This window comes from Misgurnus anguillicaudatus, chromosome 8 (assembly GCF_027580225.2).
Source record: "Misgurnus anguillicaudatus chromosome 8, ASM2758022v2, whole genome shotgun sequence".
Classification (NCBI taxonomy): Eukaryota; Metazoa; Chordata; class Actinopteri; order Cypriniformes; family Cobitidae; genus Misgurnus; species Misgurnus anguillicaudatus.
The window spans coordinates 16397205-16418625 of NC_073344.2; the positions used below are offsets into that span (position 1 = coordinate 16397205).

At 37.0% G+C, this 21421-nt stretch overlaps 1 protein-coding gene across 10 annotated transcripts in view; it reads right to left on the minus strand.

The window, feature by feature from the left end:
• Nucleotides 1–389: 389 nt before the first annotated feature.
• Nucleotides 390–21421, minus strand: part of foxp1b (forkhead box P1b) — a 246457-nt gene continuing 225425 nt past the window's right edge. For 9 of the 10 annotated variants that reach the window (XM_055212476.2, XM_055212472.2, XM_055212473.2 and 6 more), the window contains 7 exons: nucleotides 18807–19011; nucleotides 17649–17725; nucleotides 16852–16953; nucleotides 14278–14399; nucleotides 13033–13102; nucleotides 10790–10956; nucleotides 390–3745 (listed from right to left, as the gene is read on the minus strand). In XM_055212476.2, the coding sequence (XP_055068451.1) occupies nucleotides 3601–3745; nucleotides 10790–10956; nucleotides 13033–13102; nucleotides 14278–14399; nucleotides 16852–16953; nucleotides 17649–17725; nucleotides 18807–19011 (888 nt within the window). In that variant the 3' untranslated portion in view covers nucleotides 390–3600. Of the gene's footprint in view, nucleotides 3746–10789; nucleotides 10957–13032; nucleotides 13103–14277; nucleotides 14400–16851; nucleotides 16954–17648; nucleotides 17726–18806; nucleotides 19012–21421 lie in introns of those variants that run through there. The other variant, XR_008646236.2, reaches the window with a different exon arrangement.

Below are 21421 nucleotides of genomic sequence, written 5' to 3' on the forward strand. Positions count from 1 at the left end.
TAAAACAGCTTAGTTAACACAAGGACGGGGATGTAACAAGCTGTAAAAAAACCCTGCTTAGGTCAATGATAACAGAGACAAATCTGTTTTCTATTTTACAGTTTTTAAGAATCCAAAAAACTGACGGATTATCCCCAGATCCATTCCCTCCCCTCTCGCTCACAGATGTCTGCGAATTTCACTTTTTCCCCAGACAAGCAAGGATTACCAACTCAATTACATTTGCAGCACAGTGCGCTATTGGAATACATACAGCAGTAGCTCATTTCGGTTTGTTTTATCGTCGTTTTTTTAATAGTAAATACAAAGCAGTTGTGATAAAGCAAACATGGTGATACAAACAGTATTAAAGAATCAGAAAATGAGGACAGGAAAGCTATAAAATGGTGTATGTACAACCTATACTTTAACAAAAGCTAAAAACAGCAGTCTTGGAAGCAGTTTACCGGAGAGGAAGTAAAAAAAATGAACATTGAAGCAAGCTAAGTGGAGTTTTCAACAATAAAAAATCCTGAGGTTTGGATTTGCTTAAAAAAAAAACACACACACAAAGAGACCCCCCAATGATTACCAAGCTCTGATTTTTATATATTTTTAAAAATCTTTTTCTTAAAATAGTTTGCTACAGTTTTAGACTAAACATGCAAGACGTACAACTAAGTGCAACTGAGTGAAATGTTATATTATTTATTTACTCATTCCCTATAAGGATTGAACTGAGGTATGCGTACTAACAGTTTCTCATGCTGTATTTCTTCAGTAATGCCGAGCTACACATGCGGTGAGTGGTCTCGTCGTCCTGCTCAAGAATAACAATTAACCAATCAGAGACGGCAATCCATCCAAGCTTGAATCGTATCCCACTGTCCTTTGCAGGCATGTTTGATGCATTTGGGTGAACCACAGATTGCCCTTTTCATCAGTAAGAAAAACGATTGGATAAATTTACATGTAGTATTAACTACCATTAAAGTACCTTGTACCCAGCTTATTGGTTGACAGGAGTGTTTTTTAATATAAAAAAGTAATAAGTTGACAGACACTAAATCACAATCATAGAGCATTGCCAAGGATAACAAAGGACATCCCGTTGTGGATTTACAAGATAAGTGGCATACAATCTTAAATGGCAACATAAAAAAAACAACATGTGTCTATTATTGTGTGGTCCAGTTTGAAATCTGTTCACATTGTGTTATGCAAATGCTTTCCCCTTTCTGGATTTAAATATCCCGTGAACACAGTCCTAAACTCTTTCTTCATAACCATCATCATCATTTTCAGATAGAACACTCCCTTTTTCCTTTTCATTGGCCCAAAGACAACATCGCTTTGATTTGGTCGTCTGTTGGTCTCTCCTATTTTGGTCATGGGCAAAGACAGCTGCCCGTCGAACACCCCTTTGGCTTTTTTCACCGATTCATTCACTATAATACAGTTTGAAACATCTTTTTGCATTTAGCCAGTGTGGGGAATACTAAAGATATTTGGCCTTTATGTTAAACTATTGCATGAACACAGAATATATCAACTTGTAGTATCTTTGGTAGTCACAGACAAAATAAAAAGACAATAAACACTGGAAGTAATAAATAAGAACAAAAAAGTGGTTGGTTGCAATCTTAAAAAAAAGTCTAATCTATACTTTTCTAATCTCTGCGCAGTCCAAAAATTTTGCCTGTCTCTAAACTAGCAGGCAGCAATTCCGAGTTGTTCCCAAGTTTCAAGAACATCCAGTCGGAAACAACATGAAGTGAACGGTTATAGTGGGCTGCCCTTATGTTGTAATGCTCAGCGGTCGTGGCTGTAAATAATCCCTTTAACATTTTATCTTGTGTGTAATTATTAATAATGCCTAATAACAGAGAGGACGAACCAGTCGTGATGTGGTAAAAAAAAACTAAAGGGAATGCAAAGACAGTTTACGCCAACAAAATCACAAATAGCTTGATGACTAACAATTATCAATGATGCTTTCTTTTTTTAATATAGATGCTTGCAATTCGGTTGACGCTAACATGCATCACCACGAAGGGGGATTTTTGAAATTATAATTTTTTTATGATAAACCTGCGTTGATTTCTCTGTCATTCATTCCATAGGAAAATTAAACTTCATCGGTGCGTGGAGAGAGAGAGAGAGCCTTCATTACGAATAGTGCATTTGCAGAGAATCGTCATGAATGAGAAAGTGTGTGTTCGCACACAAGGGCGATGTGACTGCGGAGTGGCGATCCGAAACGCTGGGAACAAATGACAGAAAAATACTACACGGTAATGCGACATTCCGTTTCAATTTTCAAGGAAAAGATAGCATGACGAAAGAAGCCTGACACATTCATCCAGTGCTAAGCACACCATAACTCCACATTATTATTCATGAGGTCTGATCAGTTACCAAAACAAACAAACCCAAAAAAAAAAAAAAAGGATATATAGCTAACAGCACAGAGTAATGAAAGGACACTATGTTTAAATTATTTGCTCAGGAACCCTCAAGACATTTTCCAGCTGTGACGGAAACAAACTTAAAGAAAGAGTTTATCCAAAAACGAAATTTTGCGCACCCTCTTGCATTCAAAACCCATATCAGTTTTATTAAACAATTCTAATTATAAATCGCGAACTTCTCTTGTGGGTTCACACCAGTCGCGTTTGAGGTGTCAAACTCGCTTTAACATTTAGAGTTTACTCGCTTCATTCACGTGTGAAATTCTAGTCATCGAGACATTCACGCGGAAATTCGCATCATGGGAGGGGCTTCTCGCTTCCTGTAATCACGCAACTACTAGAGCAAGGTCCTGATTGTGCGTTTTTCCGCCAAAGTTAAAATTTTTCAACTCGCGCATTTCCCGCGGCAACGCTTAATTCGCGCGAACTAGACGCACGAATGAGGTGGAATCGCGTCTACCGCGCTAAATGCTCTCATTTGCGCCGCGAGACCTCCAGACGTGCATCAACGCATCTTCACATTGACTTAACATTGAAATCACTCGCGCTTGACGCCTCTACTGCGCCTGGTGTGAACGCAGCAATAAGCCAAGGATATGTCGGGATTTTTATTAAACAATTTCAAAAGTAACAAATTTGAAACAAGAAGAGGGTGAATGATTTTCATTTTTGGGTGAACTATCCCTTTAAGAAGGTCTGAAGGCAATGATTTAAAGTCACATACATACACGCACACCATGTGAGTGGCACGCTCCAAGCGCTATTGATTTGTGTGTGTGTGTGCTTTACAGTTCTGATCAGTGTTTATTAAGACTCAGAGGGCGATGAGCCAGTCTTTCTCAGCTGCGTTTCAATGTCCGCTCTGGTCTCGGTGACACTATGCCAAAAGGAAGTAGAAGCAGGCCCCCAGTACCAAACGTCTCTTCATCGAGTGACGAGTAGAAATTTACGCTCTTGAGTCTCTTAACCGAAAAGTAGAAACAAATCAAAAATACTTCCAAACGGATTCGATTTTTCTTATCACGTATTTAAATGGCACTAAGAGTAACATTTGAATAGCTGTCAACAAGAGTACTGTGAATTCAGTCTTGGGCTTGCTATATCTCGCAGGTGACCGCAGTTAGTTTGGCCTCGTCGGGAGAAACCAGGCTTACAGCATGTCCTCGTGCCCGTGGTCGTCCTCGTAATCTCTGTGGTGATCAAAGTCTGGACTGTGATTGGCTGTCGTCACGAGGGAAAGGGGACCTTCGTGTTCCTCCGGGTCCAGTGGCTCTTCTTTAACGCTGATATGATGCCTAAAAAAAATTAATCGGGAAATGTTTCACTATTTTTCCTGCACAAATATGCAAAAGCATCCAAAAGTCTACTAAGCTTGGCAAACACTTTATCGTGAAATTGTAACTGGGCTACGATAGGTTCATTTGCAAAATCAGGTATGGCCATATACAGTACTGTGCAAAAGTCTTGAGCCAGCACCACCAGACTTGTTATTTTAATGTTGTTGTAAAGTTTTAATGTCCATCCATATTTATTTTTCAATCTATTTTATTAAGATACAAACAGAAAATACAGGAAATATGTACACATTTTTTTTTTTAAATGAAATGTTCAGGACATCTTTTCTCAGAATGAAGTAAAATATTAATTTCTTTAAAATTAGGATTTAGTTAAACTTTAGTTAAGTTGAAGGGGAGTTTGAACTAAAAACTTGACACATCAGTTTACATTTTATACAGTTTTTAATACTACATACACATTTCCTGTATTTTCTGGATGTATTCTATTAAAGAGACTGAGAAACAATTATATATGATCACTATTACATTGCAAAAACAACATATCTAATTGTGGCATGCTGGCCTAAGACTTTTGACAAGTACTGTATAAAAAATGGTAAAAAGTTAAGAAACAAAAATCTTTAGGTTTAAATGTTTAAAATTTCTTTTGTAGACAAAAATATAATTTTGCTAACATATTTCTTTGATTAGAAAACTAAAATTTTATTTAAGAAATGTTTTTGAAACTGATAACTTAAATATAAAAAAGCAGCAAATGCATCTTATGTTGAGACCTCAGAAAGAAAAAAAATATTGTATAGTTAAAAAATAAATTTTATGCCAAAAATCATTAGGATATTATGTAAAGATTATGTTCCATGAAGATATTTTGTAAATTTCCAACCGTAAATATATCAAAACATTATTTTTGTTAGTGGATGCAGTTGCATACAACTTTATTTGGACAACTCTAAAAGTGATTTTCTCAAAATTTTGATTCTTTGCACCCTCAGATTCCAGATTTTCGGCTGAATATTGTCCCATCTTAAATCAGTAAAAAGCCTATTTATTCAGCTTTCAGATGATGTATATATCTCAATTTCAATAAAGTGACCCTTTGACTGGTTTTATGGTCCTGGGTCGCATATAGAAACATTTGAAGTATGTAATATTACACATAACATGTTATAAAGATATATATTTTTAAATGCATCTAGAGTATATAAATAACTTCTCATACTTTAATAATTTTTTACGTTTTTGTAGCAATTAAACAAAAAAAAAAGATATTTACTCAATGTGCTGCTGCATTTTATTTAAATTCTAGGCACAGTACTGTATAAAAAAGGTAAAAAGTTAGGAAACAAGGTTTAGGTGTAAATGTTTAAAATTTCTTTTGTAAACAAAAATATTATTTGCTAACATATTAATTTCTTTCATTAGAAAACTAAAATTTTATTTAAGAAATGTTTTTGAAACTGATAACTTAAATATAAAAAGCAGCAAATGCATCTTATGTTGAGACCTCAGAAAGAAAGGGAAAAATATATTGTATGGGTCAAAATTGTTGTTTTTATGGCAAAAATCATTAGGATATTATGTAAATTTCTAAATATCAAAAATCAAAACTTTATTTTTGTGAGTGGATGCAGTTGCTTATAACTTCATTTGAACATCTTTCGTTTTTCGCAATATTTTGATTTTTTGCACCCTCAGATTTTCAAATAGTTGTATCTCAGCCAAATATTGTCCCATCTTAAACCATACATCAGTAAAAAGCCTATTTATTCAGCTTTCAGATGATGTATAAATCTCAATTTCAATAAAGTGACCATTTTGACTCGTTTTGTGGTCCTGGGTCACATATACAAACATTTTAAGTATGAAATATCACACATAACATGTTGTTATAAAGATATATTTTAAATGTATCTAGAGTATATAAATAACTTCTCATACTTTAATAATTTTTAAAGTTTTTTTAAACAATTAAACAAAAAAATGGATATTTACTTAACCTCCCAAGACCCGAGCTTTGGTTTGTCTTTTTTCAGATTTCCACCAGCTATTTTGGGGTTAAGAAAAACCAATATATATATAATAACTAAATATTTTTCTTTGAACATGAAGCAGTGTAATTGTCCATGTTTGTATACAACTGGTTCCAGTTATACAGAATTAAGTACTATGGTGCAAACAACAAAAAAATTTGATCTTAGGAGGTTAATGTGCTGCTGCATTTTAATTAAATTCTAGCAGCATCAAATCAGTTGTTATTAATTATTAATTATGAATTATATTTAATAATGTACTAAAGACTTTAATAAATTAACACTTTAAGGCCACTGCCATGTTAAATTTACATTTCCTTTATAAAAACTGTACATGCGTTTTGTTGTGTTATAAAAATTACTATTGACAATCATGAAATTTCACAATTTAATACTCATATTTGTACTGGCTACTTAAATGAACTCTAAGGTATCATTACAATTTAACACAATTACTTGTCTCACAATATTTCATGCAATTTAGTGTCCATTTTGTCTCTCTTTATAATGTAATTCTAACAGCAGTGACACAACGGCACGTCAGATAACTCCACTTCCCTTTCCAGCTTCCAACACCGGTATACCTGCCGGCTTTATTTTCACAGCTGGTCTGACGACAGTGTTTTCACTTTGAATTGATGAATGAGTTAGATTAACAAAGTGCGACGTGGCGACGAGAGAATGGACCACAGCGAGCGGTGGCAGGCGAACGAGCCGTCAGATTCCCGGTGGCGTCGGATCAGCGCCGCTCGGCGCGCTACACTTCTCGCTCGTTAACATGCACAACCTGTGAGGCGGCTCCCCGGAGGACGACCCCGCGTGAGCTTCCGTCATTAATCAACTTCAAGTGCGTGAAAAAAACCTTGCAACGCGGTGACCAGACGACGGTGCGTACGCTTTAAATACATGCACAATTAATGCAACTTCTAACCGAGGTGTCAATAAGGAAAAGAAAAGGAGGTGTGCGAGACGAGAGGGAAAGGGGAGGAGGGGTGATGACGGGGCCCAACACAAACGGCTGTGATAAGAAACAGGGCCCTTACAAGAATAATAACGCTGTCAGTTGTAAACAAGGCAATACATATGAACCACCGGCCTGCAGTCTGGGCAAAGGATTGTCCGCAGAGATGAGATCTGCCAAATTTCTCATTACAGAAACATGGTAGGAATAGAGCGCCAATGAGCAAACAGGGAAGAGAAAGGACAAAAAGAAACGAATAAAAGGACAAACATTACAAGTACTTACTTTCAGCAAAATTAGTCTATAGGATTGCTTGGCAAATTAATTGTTAACCACAACTGATCTTAAGTGCAAATATCAATGCTTTTTAAAGCTACGATTGTTAAGAAAGCATGCTAATGAGTTATCGTATGTATGCCTGAATAAGAAAATTCATCCCATTTTATTGGTTTCAGATCAAAGCATCCCCACACGTCCCTTGGCCTCCGGTTCTCAATCTCTTGCTGGAGGGCAAACATGGAATTTTTATTAATATGCTACTGAGCTTCATTCTGCTTTAGTCTTTATTGTAATTAGGACTGAGATTTAAGTAGCCCTATACATGACCGTTTCAGTTGTGTGCAACAAAGACATAAAAAATGATGCCAGTATATAACAGTTGCACTATGATAATGTAAAGCGTTTACTTCATAATTACAAGCCTGTTGTATCTTGTATCATGTTAAGACGGATATAATAACATAGATGGATTGACAATACCATGCAATCATTTTGATAGTTAACATTTAATTATACAGCTTAAACAAACTCATAAATTGAGTCTACAGGGGCTGTGTGTTTAAAGGTTTATGTTTTGAATAGGTTTTAACATTTGTTTGCTTCATTTGAATTTTCATTTATAACCAAAAAGCAGCTATGTTTTATTAGAAAGACATTTTGATGATGTTGCCACAAACTTCTACACTGCTGTTTATGGTATTCATTCTTTATGTAATATCAAACTACTTGTATATTAATCCTTTTATAAAGTCAGACTCCTGCTTTTATTACATTCTTCTTTTTTTGTTAGATGGAAAGGCATGTTAAGTTTAATATGATTGCTGTTATTGATCATATTAATTGACTAAATGTTTAAAAGTTGAAGACAAAGTATATACAGTACTGTGCAAACGTTTTAGGCCCCCATGCCAGAATTAGATTTGTTGTTTTTGCAATGTTATAGTGATCATATATAATTGTTTCTCAGTCTCTTTAATAGAATACATCCAGACAATACAGGAAATGTGCATATAGTATTAAAAACTGTAAACTGATATGTCAAGTTTTTAGTGTAAACTCCCCTTCAACTTGAGCAATAGCAGGAAACTGCAGGATCTCTTAAACCTAAATTAAATTAAATCCTAATTTATAATTTTAAAGAAATTAGTCTTTTTACTTCATTCTGCCCAAAAACGCTCAAGATGTGTTTAGTGCCAAGAGAGGCCTGAAGAAGACATTTAGTCTGAAAATTAATGTTTTTTTTATATATATTTCCTGTATTTTCTGTTTGTATCTTAATAAAATAGATTGAAAAATAAATATGGATGGACATTAAAACTTCCAAAAAAAAAACAAGTCTGGTGGTGGTGGCGTAAGACTTTTGCACAGTACTGTATATCAAATAAGTACATATTTTAATAGATCATAATTTATTTATGAGGACAATAAAATGTGCAATACTACTATTTATTCTATTATACATATATTATATAAAATGTTTCCACTGATAGATGATTATTCAGACTGATTTACCAATTACCGATATTTTGCTGGTATATTAACTTGCATTAACAAAATTCTGAAGATTACATTTTTTGAATGTTTTTAATTTATATAATGACCATTAATATTAAACATTAAACTAGTGATGTTTCTTTGCATTTTCCTGTTCTCTTATGATTGACATATATTGGCCACGACTATCGGCTGTCTTAAACATGTAAAATTGCTTTTATAGACCGATACTGATTATTGGCCGATATATCGGTGCATCTCTAATATACACACACATATATACATACGTTTTCCTTTGTTTTTTCTTTGTCTTTCTAGTAAAGCTGCTTTGAAGCAATAGATCTTACAATACTAAGTTGACATTCTGACACCAAGAATACAGTACTGTGCAAAAGTCTTAGGCCACCACCACCATACTTGTTGTTTTAGAAGTTTTAATGTCCATCCATATTTATTTTTCAATCTATTTTATTAAGAAGCTAACGAGCCCCTAACGTGACATTGGAGTAAAAAAATATTTTAAGTTTCGTTTAGTTTCATGTGCTCACGCGAAACCTTCATGTGCAGAATTAGTTTTTTGTTAAATTCCGCGTGCTCACGTGAAGCTTTCGCACACGCATGTGAAAATGAAAGTTTCAGGTGCGCACATGAAAGTTTAATGTGAGAACGCAAAACTAAACGCGGTAGCTTCACGTGCGCATGCGATAGTTTCACGTGCGCATGTGAAAGTTTCACGTGATCACACGATAGTTTCACGTGCGCATTCAAAACTTTATTTAGTTTTTCCTCCATGTCCCCTTAGGGGCTCCGTAAGATACAAACAGAAAATTTGTACGATTTCTTTTTAGGACTCAATGTCTTCTTTAGGCATCGTCAGTGTTTAGTGTGACCTCTCTTGGCACTAAACACATCTTGAGCGTTTTTGAGCAGGATGAAGTAAAAAGAAATTAGAAATTAGGATTTCATTTTATTTAGTTTTAAGAGATCCTGCAGTTTCCTGCTATTGCTCAAGTGGAATGGGGAGTTTGCCCTAAAACCTTTTATACAGTTTTTAATACTATATACACACTTCTTGTATTTTCTGGATGTATTCTATTAAAGAGAAATAGTTTTGTATGATCATTATAACATTGCAAAAACAACTAATCTAATTCTGGCATGGTGGCCTAAGACTTTTGCACAGTACTGTATATTTTTCAGTTATTTGAATAATTTGATAAAAAAACGATATAATAATGGCACTTTGCATACTATATCCACATTAATGCTCACAATATGGTTGAGTTGTGACCCAGATATCCATCTATCTCATATTCACCTTGTCCCTTGTGAATTCCCATTCTTTTTTACTCGTCATACAGCTCATGTTTGGGCAATACTAGCGGATGCCTGGAGAGATGAGAGGCAGGCAGCCTTAGAGCAAACAACCGCCATCCTGTTTCTCTATATCCTGCTGATTGGGCAGACCTGCAGCAATGTTACCTACCATTAGCACTTCTCCAACCCACATCTTCATGAGTTCATTATCCTGCCGTTTTCTCTCGAAAACGATTTTGCTGATATTTCACAGAGACTGTAATAAATCTCGCCGGGCAACAAATCACCACTTTATCCTCCAACATCTGGAAGCCATGTCGTCTGTGGCGTATTATTTTAAGCTTCAAACAACGCGGCGGTCCCTCCCGTACAACAAGTGTATGGGGAGCTGTGGTTTCCAAACCCGACCGCAGCTCAGCTACATGGAAATATTGGAGCTTTTTGTCTGGTTTAATTACGGCCCACCACCCCCCTTTAAATGTTTTAGCCCGAACGTTTTGTGGACGTGCTGCGAGTCCTGTTTGGGCGCAGCTCTGTCATCTTCTATTCACGACTTCTGTAAATATTTAGGCAATAATTAGGGAGGAACTCGGCACAGCGTGCCACACACTATTGACCCATAATAAAAGCCGGTTTATAAACTTCTCCTTGAAATAACACCAAAAGACACCATTTTCTTTACGAAAAGCACAGAAACCTTCCAAAGGTGGGGCTTCCTTTTTTAAAGACTTTGTCCGTGTCTCAAGCACAATTTACAATTCGTACTTCCTCTGTAATTATCTATATAATATTTATGCATCAAACCCTACAGTGAAAACAATTCTAAAACATGTGACCTTGTAAAAAAATTGTATGAGCGCTGTCCCGCACCCTAATGATGCCTGGACGTCTCCCTTATCTCGGTTACGCATACGCACACTCTCACACACATTATATGAAGGTGGGATGCGAGCCACTCACATAGTTGGCAGGGGCGAGCGTCCAGGGCTGCTGTCACTACCGTTGCTGTTCCCGTGGTCCATGGCCCCATTCATTTCCTCTCGGATGACGCTGGCAAGCGAGTTAAGAGTGGGACTTCCGATGGAAGCGGTAGTGTATAGAGGTATGTTGTTCTCTGCCATCGAAGCCTAAAAAGTAGGTAAAGAATGGAGGAAAGGTAAACACAACATGCATCTTTATAATGGAGCGATACTTAGGCTCACCCAAAACCGGCCTTTAGTACCTTTAGGTCTTCTTTAGCTTTAAAAATGTCGTATTATGTCATGATGTGTAATTTTGTAGATGAATTACTGACGCTTTAGATAATTTAACATTCTCGGCTGCCACAGAGGATTATGGGATATATAGTTGTGTCAAATAAGCCTGACCCTTAAGCCGAAGGTATATTAGGGACACCTGCGTATGCGTGCTATCCGCATGACGTCATTTTCGTCATCAGGAGGGTCAGCAGCAGTCCGTGCGCACCATCCGCGTGCTGCCCAAAATTTGAGACCGCGTGGACAGTCCGCGTCGACAATGTTAAGACAGGACACTACACTACAAACAATTACACAAAGGCAATAGACAGCACTTGCGCACACACCATCGTCTTTTCTTCATTTATTTTCACTTTTTCCAAGAACAGAAAGCTGGGGAGCACTTAAGTCACCATAATGTTTGATTTCTGTTTTGTTTTCTTCTTGTTTGTTCTAAACTTTATTTGCAGTGATGGATCTGCAACTTTTCTTCATCTATCCTAATTTTTTTAATGTACTGTAAATTTCGCAAATCAGTGCTGTGCTGATGACCTGGTAGACTAATAATTTGAATAAGAAATCATTTTTATTGCGTATACGTGTCCAACGCTGCCATCCGCGTGTAGCCGCGAGGAGTATACTTGAAAAGTATAAGCGGACCTGTGTGTGCGCGAGCCGTACGCAGAAAAAAGGTATACCCCGGCCTTTAAAAGTTTTGTAGCCGTTCTTCAACAAAATTATACCAACTAAATCAGACAGTCAACATTAATTGTGTACATAAACGTAATTACAACCTATACCAAGTTACTTAACTCATCAATTAAAAGAAAACGCTTCCTGCCAATGACGAGTGTTTCCGGCAAACCGTAATACCGCTTTTATCCACCAGGCAACTTATAAAACCGGGAAGTATCGTCCTACTTTGTTCTAAACTTTATTTGCAGTTGTGGATCCCCAACTTTTCTTCATCTATCCAAATTTCTTTAATGTACTGTAAATTGAACGAATCAGTGCTCCGCTGATGGCCTGGTAGACTAATAATTTGAATAAGAAATCATTTTTATTGCATATACGTGTCCAACGTGGCCATCCACGAGGAGTATACTTGAAAAGTATAAGCGGAACTGTGTGCGCGAGCCGTACGCAGAAAAAAGGTATACCCCGGCCTTTAAAAGTTTTGTAGCCGTTCTTCAACAAAATTATACCAACTAAATCAGACAGTCAACATTAATAGTGTACATAAACGTAATTACAACCTATACCAAGTTACTTAACTCGTCAATTAAAAGAAAACGCTTCCTGCAAATGACGAGTGTTTCCGGCAATCCGTAATACCGCTTTTATCCACCAGGCTCTTTCGCAACTTTTAAAACCGGGAAGTATCGTCCTACTTTGTTCTAAACTTTATTTGCAGTTGTGGATCCGCAACTTTTCTTCATCTATCCAAATTTTTTTAATGTACTGTAAATTGAATGAATCAGTGCTGCGCTGATGGCCTGGTAGACTAATAATATGAATAAGAAATCATTTGTATTGCGTATACGTGTCCAATGCGGCCATCTGCAATCCGTAATACCGCTTTTATCCACCAGGCACTTTCGCAACTTATAAAACCCGGAAGTATCGCCCTAGGGCAAACAGCTGTATGTCTGTATATGTTTTGAGGATCGCTCTGAATATGATCCAAAAGTGCTTCACAAAAATGCAATTATTTTGTGTTTTTGAAACTTTGTGTAGAAACTTTTTTTTTCTTTCATTTGTTTATATACTTAAAGAAGAACATTTTCTGGAAGGCATTAAACTTTTGTGAATATCATGAAAAATGCTAACGCTGGCTGGCAACTTTTAAAAAAAATGCTGGCGGAGAAAGAGTTAATCTTTTAATACCATCATGATCTGCAAATCATAGCAGCAAACAAACCGAATAAAATCTTACGAATGATAAGATTGAGAGTGGACAGGATTTACCTGGAAAGCTGCAGAAAGGGCGGGACCATATCCCAAAGTGGTATGGATGTTCTTAACAAGAGCTGGAGTTCTGAAGGGATAAATATATAAACACATGTTCAGCTTGGAAACATCATAAAATGACACAGTGCTTTATTTACTTAAACTGAGCTTACAGTTAATGATCTGAGAGAGTTTAAGTCACTCAACATGAAGGCTATCCTGCGTGCTTAACACCAGTATTGGTCTACTGGACGCATTGATTTTACACTGAAGTCAGTATTTAGAGTCCAATCCGATTTCCAATGAAACCCAATAGCAAAATCAATACATGCCACTGAACAATCAAAAGCTCTGTAACATCAAAGCCCTGTTCCAAAACCTAGGGAGCCTCCTAAATAGGTGTCAGCTATCATGCTGCCTACAAAGCAACCTCATTTAGCCCAAATAGTATAACAGCATTACATGTATCTTTCAATGAGAGACCAATCCCAGAATGCACTGCAACAAATTCAGTGCTAAAAGTAGTTTACAAGCTTATAGTGAAAAATCATAAATACACATTAGGTCTCTTTTTCTATCTATGTAGGCAGCAATGCAGACCGCAAGGTTTTGGACCAGAGCTTATCTATGCGTCTATACAATAATGTCTAATATTATATGATCTAAACAGATTTTATCATCACATATTAAAATACATCATACACTCAACACTCATATATAAGCAAACACCAAAAGCGTAAGACATGAGTAAGGATGACAGAGGCAAAGCATGCAGGGTCATGACAGGAGGGCAGGGGGCGGTGCTTACTGTACAAGAAGCTCATCAAAGCTTTCGTCCACCGCATGCTTCCTGGGACGACCTCGTTGTATGTGACGGCCGCGTTTAAACTCTTCGTCGTCTACGGTCCAAAAGGACCCAAAGTCATCCTCAACTCTTACAAAGCATTTATGCAGGGACAGATTGGTGCGCACAGCACCCTGGAAAAGCGGAGAGGGGCAGCAAGCAAGCAGAAACGGATGCAGCACCACAGACAGACAGACACAGACAGACAGAGATATGAAATGGATATATGAATAAGCACAAGCGACTGGGGGGTTACGATGCACACATAGCCAGCACATAACTCACAGAAATGCACGCTAAAGCTAGCAGGGGGACAATGGGCGGCACAGCACAGACAATGACATGGAGCCCATCAATCTACGCCACGAGACGTAGGTTTGGTCAGCCAAGCTATGCGGGGGTGGAGCTTGAACACCTACCCGCTGATCTTTTGCGGCCTTCTCTTTTGGAACTCTAGTTCGTCGACGGTCCATACCGCCCCTTTAACGTTCTCTACCCGCACAAAACACTTGTGAAGACTAAGGTTATGCCGCACTGCGTTCTGCAGTTGGTGTAAGAGAAAGAGAAAAGGCCATGAGTGCTAAAAATTCAATGATTTAAGCAGAATTTTGTATTGTAGGCATTGAAAATCAAACCCATATTATATAACATTTCATTTATTAAAGGGTTAATACACCCAAAAAATGAAAACAAAAGATTTGATCACCCTCATTAATCCTTCGTTTTAAAAATGCTTGAATCATACACTTTAAAATCTTATTAAGTATTAACATAAAAAACATCAAAATAATTTATGAATTACATAATAAAAGTCAAAACTCTGTATTAAATTAAAAACATTTTTTTTTAAAAGAGCAGAATATAATTTTAGCAAAAATCTAACTAAATATAACAATTGCACGTTTTCATTAATTTGTTCATTGCAATTTTCATATTTTAAAATGCAAAGAAAGCAGCCAATTGTAATGATGCACAGTAACTTGGACTACTAACAAATTTCCAGCACATTCTGATAAACAGACTCTATGGCACTTATGACTTCTGAAGCTGAACAATAAAGGAAACAGATGCAATTCAAACATGCTTAACTCTGCCGTTTCGTAATTTACCCTTTCATTTGGCCATTTGTGCAATTTGCAAGCGATATTTAGTAAATAAAGCCTTCATTGATTGATGGAGGCATGTGTGTGTGTTGACACTGCCATGCTTTATCATTACGCTGCCGCAGAAGTCACAGATAGTTCATCATTCTCTGCCTCGGTTCAAAAACGGGAACTGAAAACGCTTGAGTTAAATGCCAATACTGCTTCTGCCAAGGGAAAACATCCTACTCAAATGACCAGATTTCCCCTTAAACTGTTGAAATCTATCCAGAGAAAACCAAAAAACACTTGCAAAATAAATCCAAATGAAAAGGGGTTCTTATCCAGAAAGATCATTTAGTTAAAAAAAAATTGGTTGGAAAAACGTGCTTTCTCAAGGTAATTTGAACTTGATGAGTAAATTGCATTGGACAAAGGGTACAAAACAATCTTTACATGATCCACAATGTTTGTATCCCAGAAGGCTGATGATGTTTGGAGTAATTCAGATGTTTTATATTTTATCATCTTAATATATTAATACGGAAATTTTGTTTGCCAGAATTACAGTTTGGAAAAATAAATATATTCAGTAGTGCGTAAACATGATGATCTTCAGTAATTATTCAAATATTTTATTCAAAATGTATTACAATTGTTATATGCATGTTGCATTGGTACCGGTGACATTGAAGTAAAAAAATCTCAAGTTTAGTTTCATGTGCTCACATGAAACTTTCATGTGCTCACACGAAACCTTCATGCGCGTGCACACGTGAAACTATCGTGAAAATTGAAGGAAAAACTTTGTGCAAACTTTATAAAAACAAAGGCCAAGACAATGACTACAAAATAATACCAATAAAGAGGATCTTTAAATATTAATAACCAGTGTTGGGTGAAAGTTACTTTTAAAAGTAATGCATTACAATATTAAGTTACTTCCCAAAAAAGTAACTAATTTGCGTTACTTAGTTACTTTTCATGGAAAGTAATGCTTTTGTTACTTTTGCGTTACTTTTTCTTACTTAGCTGAGGCTTTATCTCTTTCAGGTCTTGTAGGTGTTTTTTTATGATCGCAAAAAATGTCAAGCTCTGGCCTGCCATCTCCGTTTCTGACTCAAACTGTCCCGCTCAGGCGCACATAATTCGTAATTCTACGTTAATATGTTCAGGTTAATTCAGTACATTATTTTATTTTTTAATTGAATTAATTAAACTGAAAACCAACTCGCATAACTTTTTTTTTAAAGTAATTCAAATATTAATGTGTACATTTAAAAAAAAAGTAATGCGTTATTTTACTCGTTACTTTAGAAAAGTAATATTATTACGTAATGCACGTTATTTGTAATGCGTTACCCCCAACACTGTTAATAACAGATAAAACTGTTGATTGTTGATGTATGATTCATTCAGTTGACCTTTTGTTTTTTATGCATTTTTTTAATATATTCGAACAAAACCCAGATTCTCCAAAGCGCTGTCTATAACCTTTTAAAATACCCTAAAAGTTTAGTTTTGTCAAATTTGTACTGTACACCTCATATCTTGCTGGTTTAATCTAACATGATGGGGCATTAAAAGCAAATATTGTACGAATGTCTTCACTTTTAGCCACTACCGTACTGTATATGTCCCTTATTCATATATGGATGCTATTAGGTTAAACCACAGGATGGAAGAACAGACAGGATTTGTTCAAATGTGTGTGTGGTCTTAAAACGGTGGGTGGTTTTTCTTTTGCCATGAGTGATTAAGAGATCAATTGTCTAGCAATAAAACTTAAACATTCACAAAATGAAGTTTGTGGTTTTTGGTTACATTATGTTTTAAAAATCTGTTTCTAGAAAGTACAGACTTATTATTATTATAACAGAAAGAAAGAAAAAACAGGAATTTTGAGCTCACCTTCCACGTCGCTGCATTGCGTCTAAAATATGCAAACATTCGCGTGAACCAATTGTAGATCTCGTTTAGTGTTAGCTGTCTATCTGGCGACTCTAGTATTGCCTGAAAAACACACACATATACACAAATGCTGATAAGCAAAAAGTTACACTTTGTTTCCGCCAAACCTGAAGTAAAAAACAAAGCGAGATGCACACAATATGTCAAGTTAAACATGATCGGAGAGTAACATGTAAAACACCACCATAAATTTCCGCTCTCAGATAGGAGCTACTTTGTTTACTGAACGCTTCCTTATGCAAATGTGCCAATTTGAGTACATCCTTTTCCGTTAAACGACCAGAGCAAGAAAAAACTGTTTTATACGACCAGATTATAAAGCGGCAATTATCCCCAGCCTAGATTAATGCCCTGTGATCACAGATTACTGGTTCAGTCCTAATAATTGACTGGGCATCTCAAAAACGCCCCGTTCCTACTGTTGTGTGAAATGAATTCCGTAATAATCACATTGGCTGTAGCGCTTAATCAAAAGCAATTGTTATATATGGGCTTTTTGTCCTCTCGACGAACAGCAAGTGCTTTCATGCTCATTTGCTGATGGTTAATCTTGTGCTCTGCTGCTAAATTACATCGGAAATTTAACCGGGAAGATGTTGAGATTTTCATAAACGAAGCAGTTTGTGTGAAAGATGAACTTTTATATGGCATTTGAGCGTGTTAGATGCATGTGTAATCTTAAATCTAGATGTTAGATTACTTTGCTCCAGGCGCATTAAACATGTTGAGGCTCTTACCTGTCGTATTAATGAAGCGTACGTGAAAGGAGGTCGTACTTCAGCGTTCATATAGAATTCTTTGTTCTGGACAATATCTGTTTAGATAGAAAGAAAAAATGTTAAACTAAAATACAAAGACCTGCTTACACCTCACATTAGTGTTTATGTTACAACATACAGTCTTAAGTAATGAATGACAACGATATGTAAATGAAGTATTTGCATGCAATAAGTGTGAAATCTATAGATAAATGATAAAGAATCGAGGAGCTCAGATGCAAAAGCCTCTACACGCTCCCACCTCCATCAAAAATGAGATAATGATAATAAACGAATGCTCTTGGCACGTATTATACATTCATCAAATACTTTTATGCGTCAAATTTGCTTAATGTCGGCCTCAGGCCATACAGAAATACCGCTTGTTTGGCAAAATACATTTAGAGTTTAATGTTTCATTTACAAGAAAACATGTCAGACGCACTTAGAGGGTTTTGCATCGGAGCTCTTCAATTGCTGACAAGACAGGTAAGGGGCAAATGCATGCCTTCTATGCATAGGTTCCCAGCCGTTATATGTATACAGTGTTGGGGAAAGTTACTTTTAAAAGTAATGCATTACAATAGTAAGTAATGCAAAAAAGTAACTAATAGCTTACTTAGTTACTTTTAATGGAAAGCAATGTTTACGTTACTTTTGCGTTATTTTTGCATTACTTTTTCTTGGCTGAGGCTTGATCTCTTTCAGGCCTTGCAGGTGTTTTTATGACTGAGAAGTTCTGCATTCAGAAATTGCATATTTCATCACAAAAATGTTGAGCTCTGACCTGCCATCTCAGTTTCTGACTCAAACTGTTCCCACACAGGCGTGTACGCATAGAGTGCATAATGTGGCTACGTTTAGTTTAATTCAGTAGATCATTTTTTAAATCAAATTAATTAAACTAAAAAAAGTAACTTTTTTGTGTAATTTATAAAGTAATGCGTTATTTTACTCGTAACTTCAGAAAAGTAATATTATTACGTAATGCACGTCACTTGTAATGCGTAACCCCCAACACTGTATGTATATCCAAAAAAATGCCAAAAATGAAAATGCCAAGATTTTGCTGAAATATGTGCTAAAATAAATGTAGCAATGTAGTATTTAGTATTTCAAAACAAGGTGCATCCGTACCCGGAGATATGGGCATGTTGTACTTGTCAGAGTAGCGTCTGCGCATGGGTCCCACATTGTGCAGGCTGGTGGGAGTGATAACGGAGTGGGTTTGTGAGAGCGGTGTAAGGGGTGCCGTCGGGGTGGTGGGCGTCCGGGGTAGGCTGAGGGGCGGAGAGGCTTCGGGAGCCGTCTTGGACAGGGTAACGTTGGACACCAGGTTCAGCTGAAAGACACAGAGCAAACACACATTGCAGAGCGCTGTTACTCACCACAGATGCCTGCTGATGCTAATTGTTACCACACCATCCAATCAATCTTTGTCTCGCAGAGAAGCACTGCTGGTTTTCTGGTTTATAAATATTTGTAAACACCACGCTTTCTTTCTCTCCTTCCATCGTTATGCGAGCAAATAGGGTACATCCCTCCGGTTGCCTCTTTGTTTGGTCTGCTGGCACGCTCCCAGAATCCTTTGCTCTCGCAATGTTTCTCGCTCGTGGGCGGCAGTAGCAGACTTGTTGGCTGATGGAACAAGTTTCTCACCAACCCCTAAGAGGCTCCTAATAAGCCACAGACAGAAACGGGCCAATCCACACTAATTACAAGCTCAAATTGCATTGTGAGGACCTTAATTAGTGGATACTTATGGAAGTGATGCCACAATTACACGTCACATCTGAATGACCCTCATCGCAGCGATAAGACGGTTCTTCCTCATGAGGGCTAGTTATAATGTCTATAAGTTAAAGTAATTAACCAATGCCCTTTGAAATGGACAGTCTTGCTCCGAGCAGCCATATTGAGTCGTCAGTGTCGGATTTACTTTTCTATTAGAGTGGAAAACGCAAGCCTGACCCGATGCTCCCACTATTAATTTGTAGTAATGACACACATACGTATTTCCCAACCAAATTGTTCCAGATGCTAATTCGGCAAAGGAGGTATTGTTACCGAATTAAACATGACTTTAGGGGCGTTGGCGACGAGGAAGGGTGGGATGATGACAAACGGACAAGCGAAGAAAAAATGCACAAAGAGGTTGTGCCAAATCTGGCTAGAGATTGTGCTGGCAAATTAATGAAATGTCAAGGCTGTCAATTGCTTTGGAGGTATCAGATGTCTGATTCTGCGCTATAATGGCACTGCTGACAGACAAGACAGCAGCAAGGCGAGTGAAAACCAACAGACAATGTTTAACATCTAACCCCCCGTCACGCGGATACGTCGCAGGCCGCGCAATTACTGCACACCCTATTAACGGTCATTACCATAGAGATGCTTCATTTGATGGACAGGTACATAATAAAGAAATTTGGGGGCTGACAGAAGCTTCATCCTTGACATGGTATTGTCTGCATGCCTATCTAACCTTTTCGGGCCTTTTTGTTTGTTAATTGCTTTCTCATGGAGTCTTGTGTGAAATTTTTATTATAAAAAAGATGCTGATTGGTAAATACAGATGTGCTAAAGTTCATAATGTAGTAACAGTTATAATGCAAAATAGCTAATAAATATTTGTTTATTATTATTTTTATTGATACATAAACTTTCTACTACAGGCTGTGGACTTAACAGTGAACAGCATATGAGAAGCACACAAGAAAAAAAAAACAGACTAAAACACAAAAAGTGTCTCGGTTTTAGCTGAACGTTTCGCGTAGTTTGCATTTATGCCCATCAGCCTGCTTTGTTATCCATATTCCTAAGGCACAACCAGTCAGTAGCCTTCACAATAGGCCAGACAGGGTGGTAATGGTCCTCCTTTTGTTTCTCGTACTGTTTGGGTGCTCCCCAGCCCGCCCGCAAAATGACACTTCAGACAGAAAATAATTAAATGGTAATTGGTGATCTAATTATACTGGCTATGACTTGCCAAGCTGCAATGGAAAAACAGAAGACAAGCTACTAACAAAAGCTAAACAAACAGCGAAAAAAATCTGCTGTTTAATTGCGGACAATGTAAAGGTCAAACTACAGACTGAAAAGCTTGGCAACACCCTCGTTCCTAAACACAAACATGTGAATGCACAAACATGCGCATGTAAACAACCAAAGGAAAAATATCCCTTGGTGATTAAAACCAAGGAGGGGATATGCAGTTATATAACAAATTGCAAAAAACGATTCAATTTGATATTTACGCAAAATCGCACATAGCTACATTTAACAACAAACATTTGAATATTAAATGTGTTAAAAGTTTTACACTTTGCCCTCATTGGAGGGCATGTAAACACAACATACCACTAATTTAGCAAGCCTTGTGTGACGTTAATGACGACTTGCCATTGCGCAAAAATCAATAAATTGTCCAACAATATAACGTACACCCTTGCCGAAAGAAAAAAATAGCATCTGATAAAAAAGGTTTAATTGTAAGGCTCAAAGCCATCAGCGTCTCAAACTGCTTTTCATATACAAACGTTGCCTTGTCAGACGGTCCGTACGAACGCTAATCCAAACAATCAGTGTGTGTGACAGAGGCAAAGCTTTTGTGAATTAACTATTGTCAGCTGCTGTCTCAGGACGCTATCTCCGGCCCCTGAGCACCGCAGGGCCCCTAAACAGCAAATAAATGATCAGCGTGTTCAGGAGACTAAACACTCGTCTCCAGAACACTTTACCAACTCGTGGTC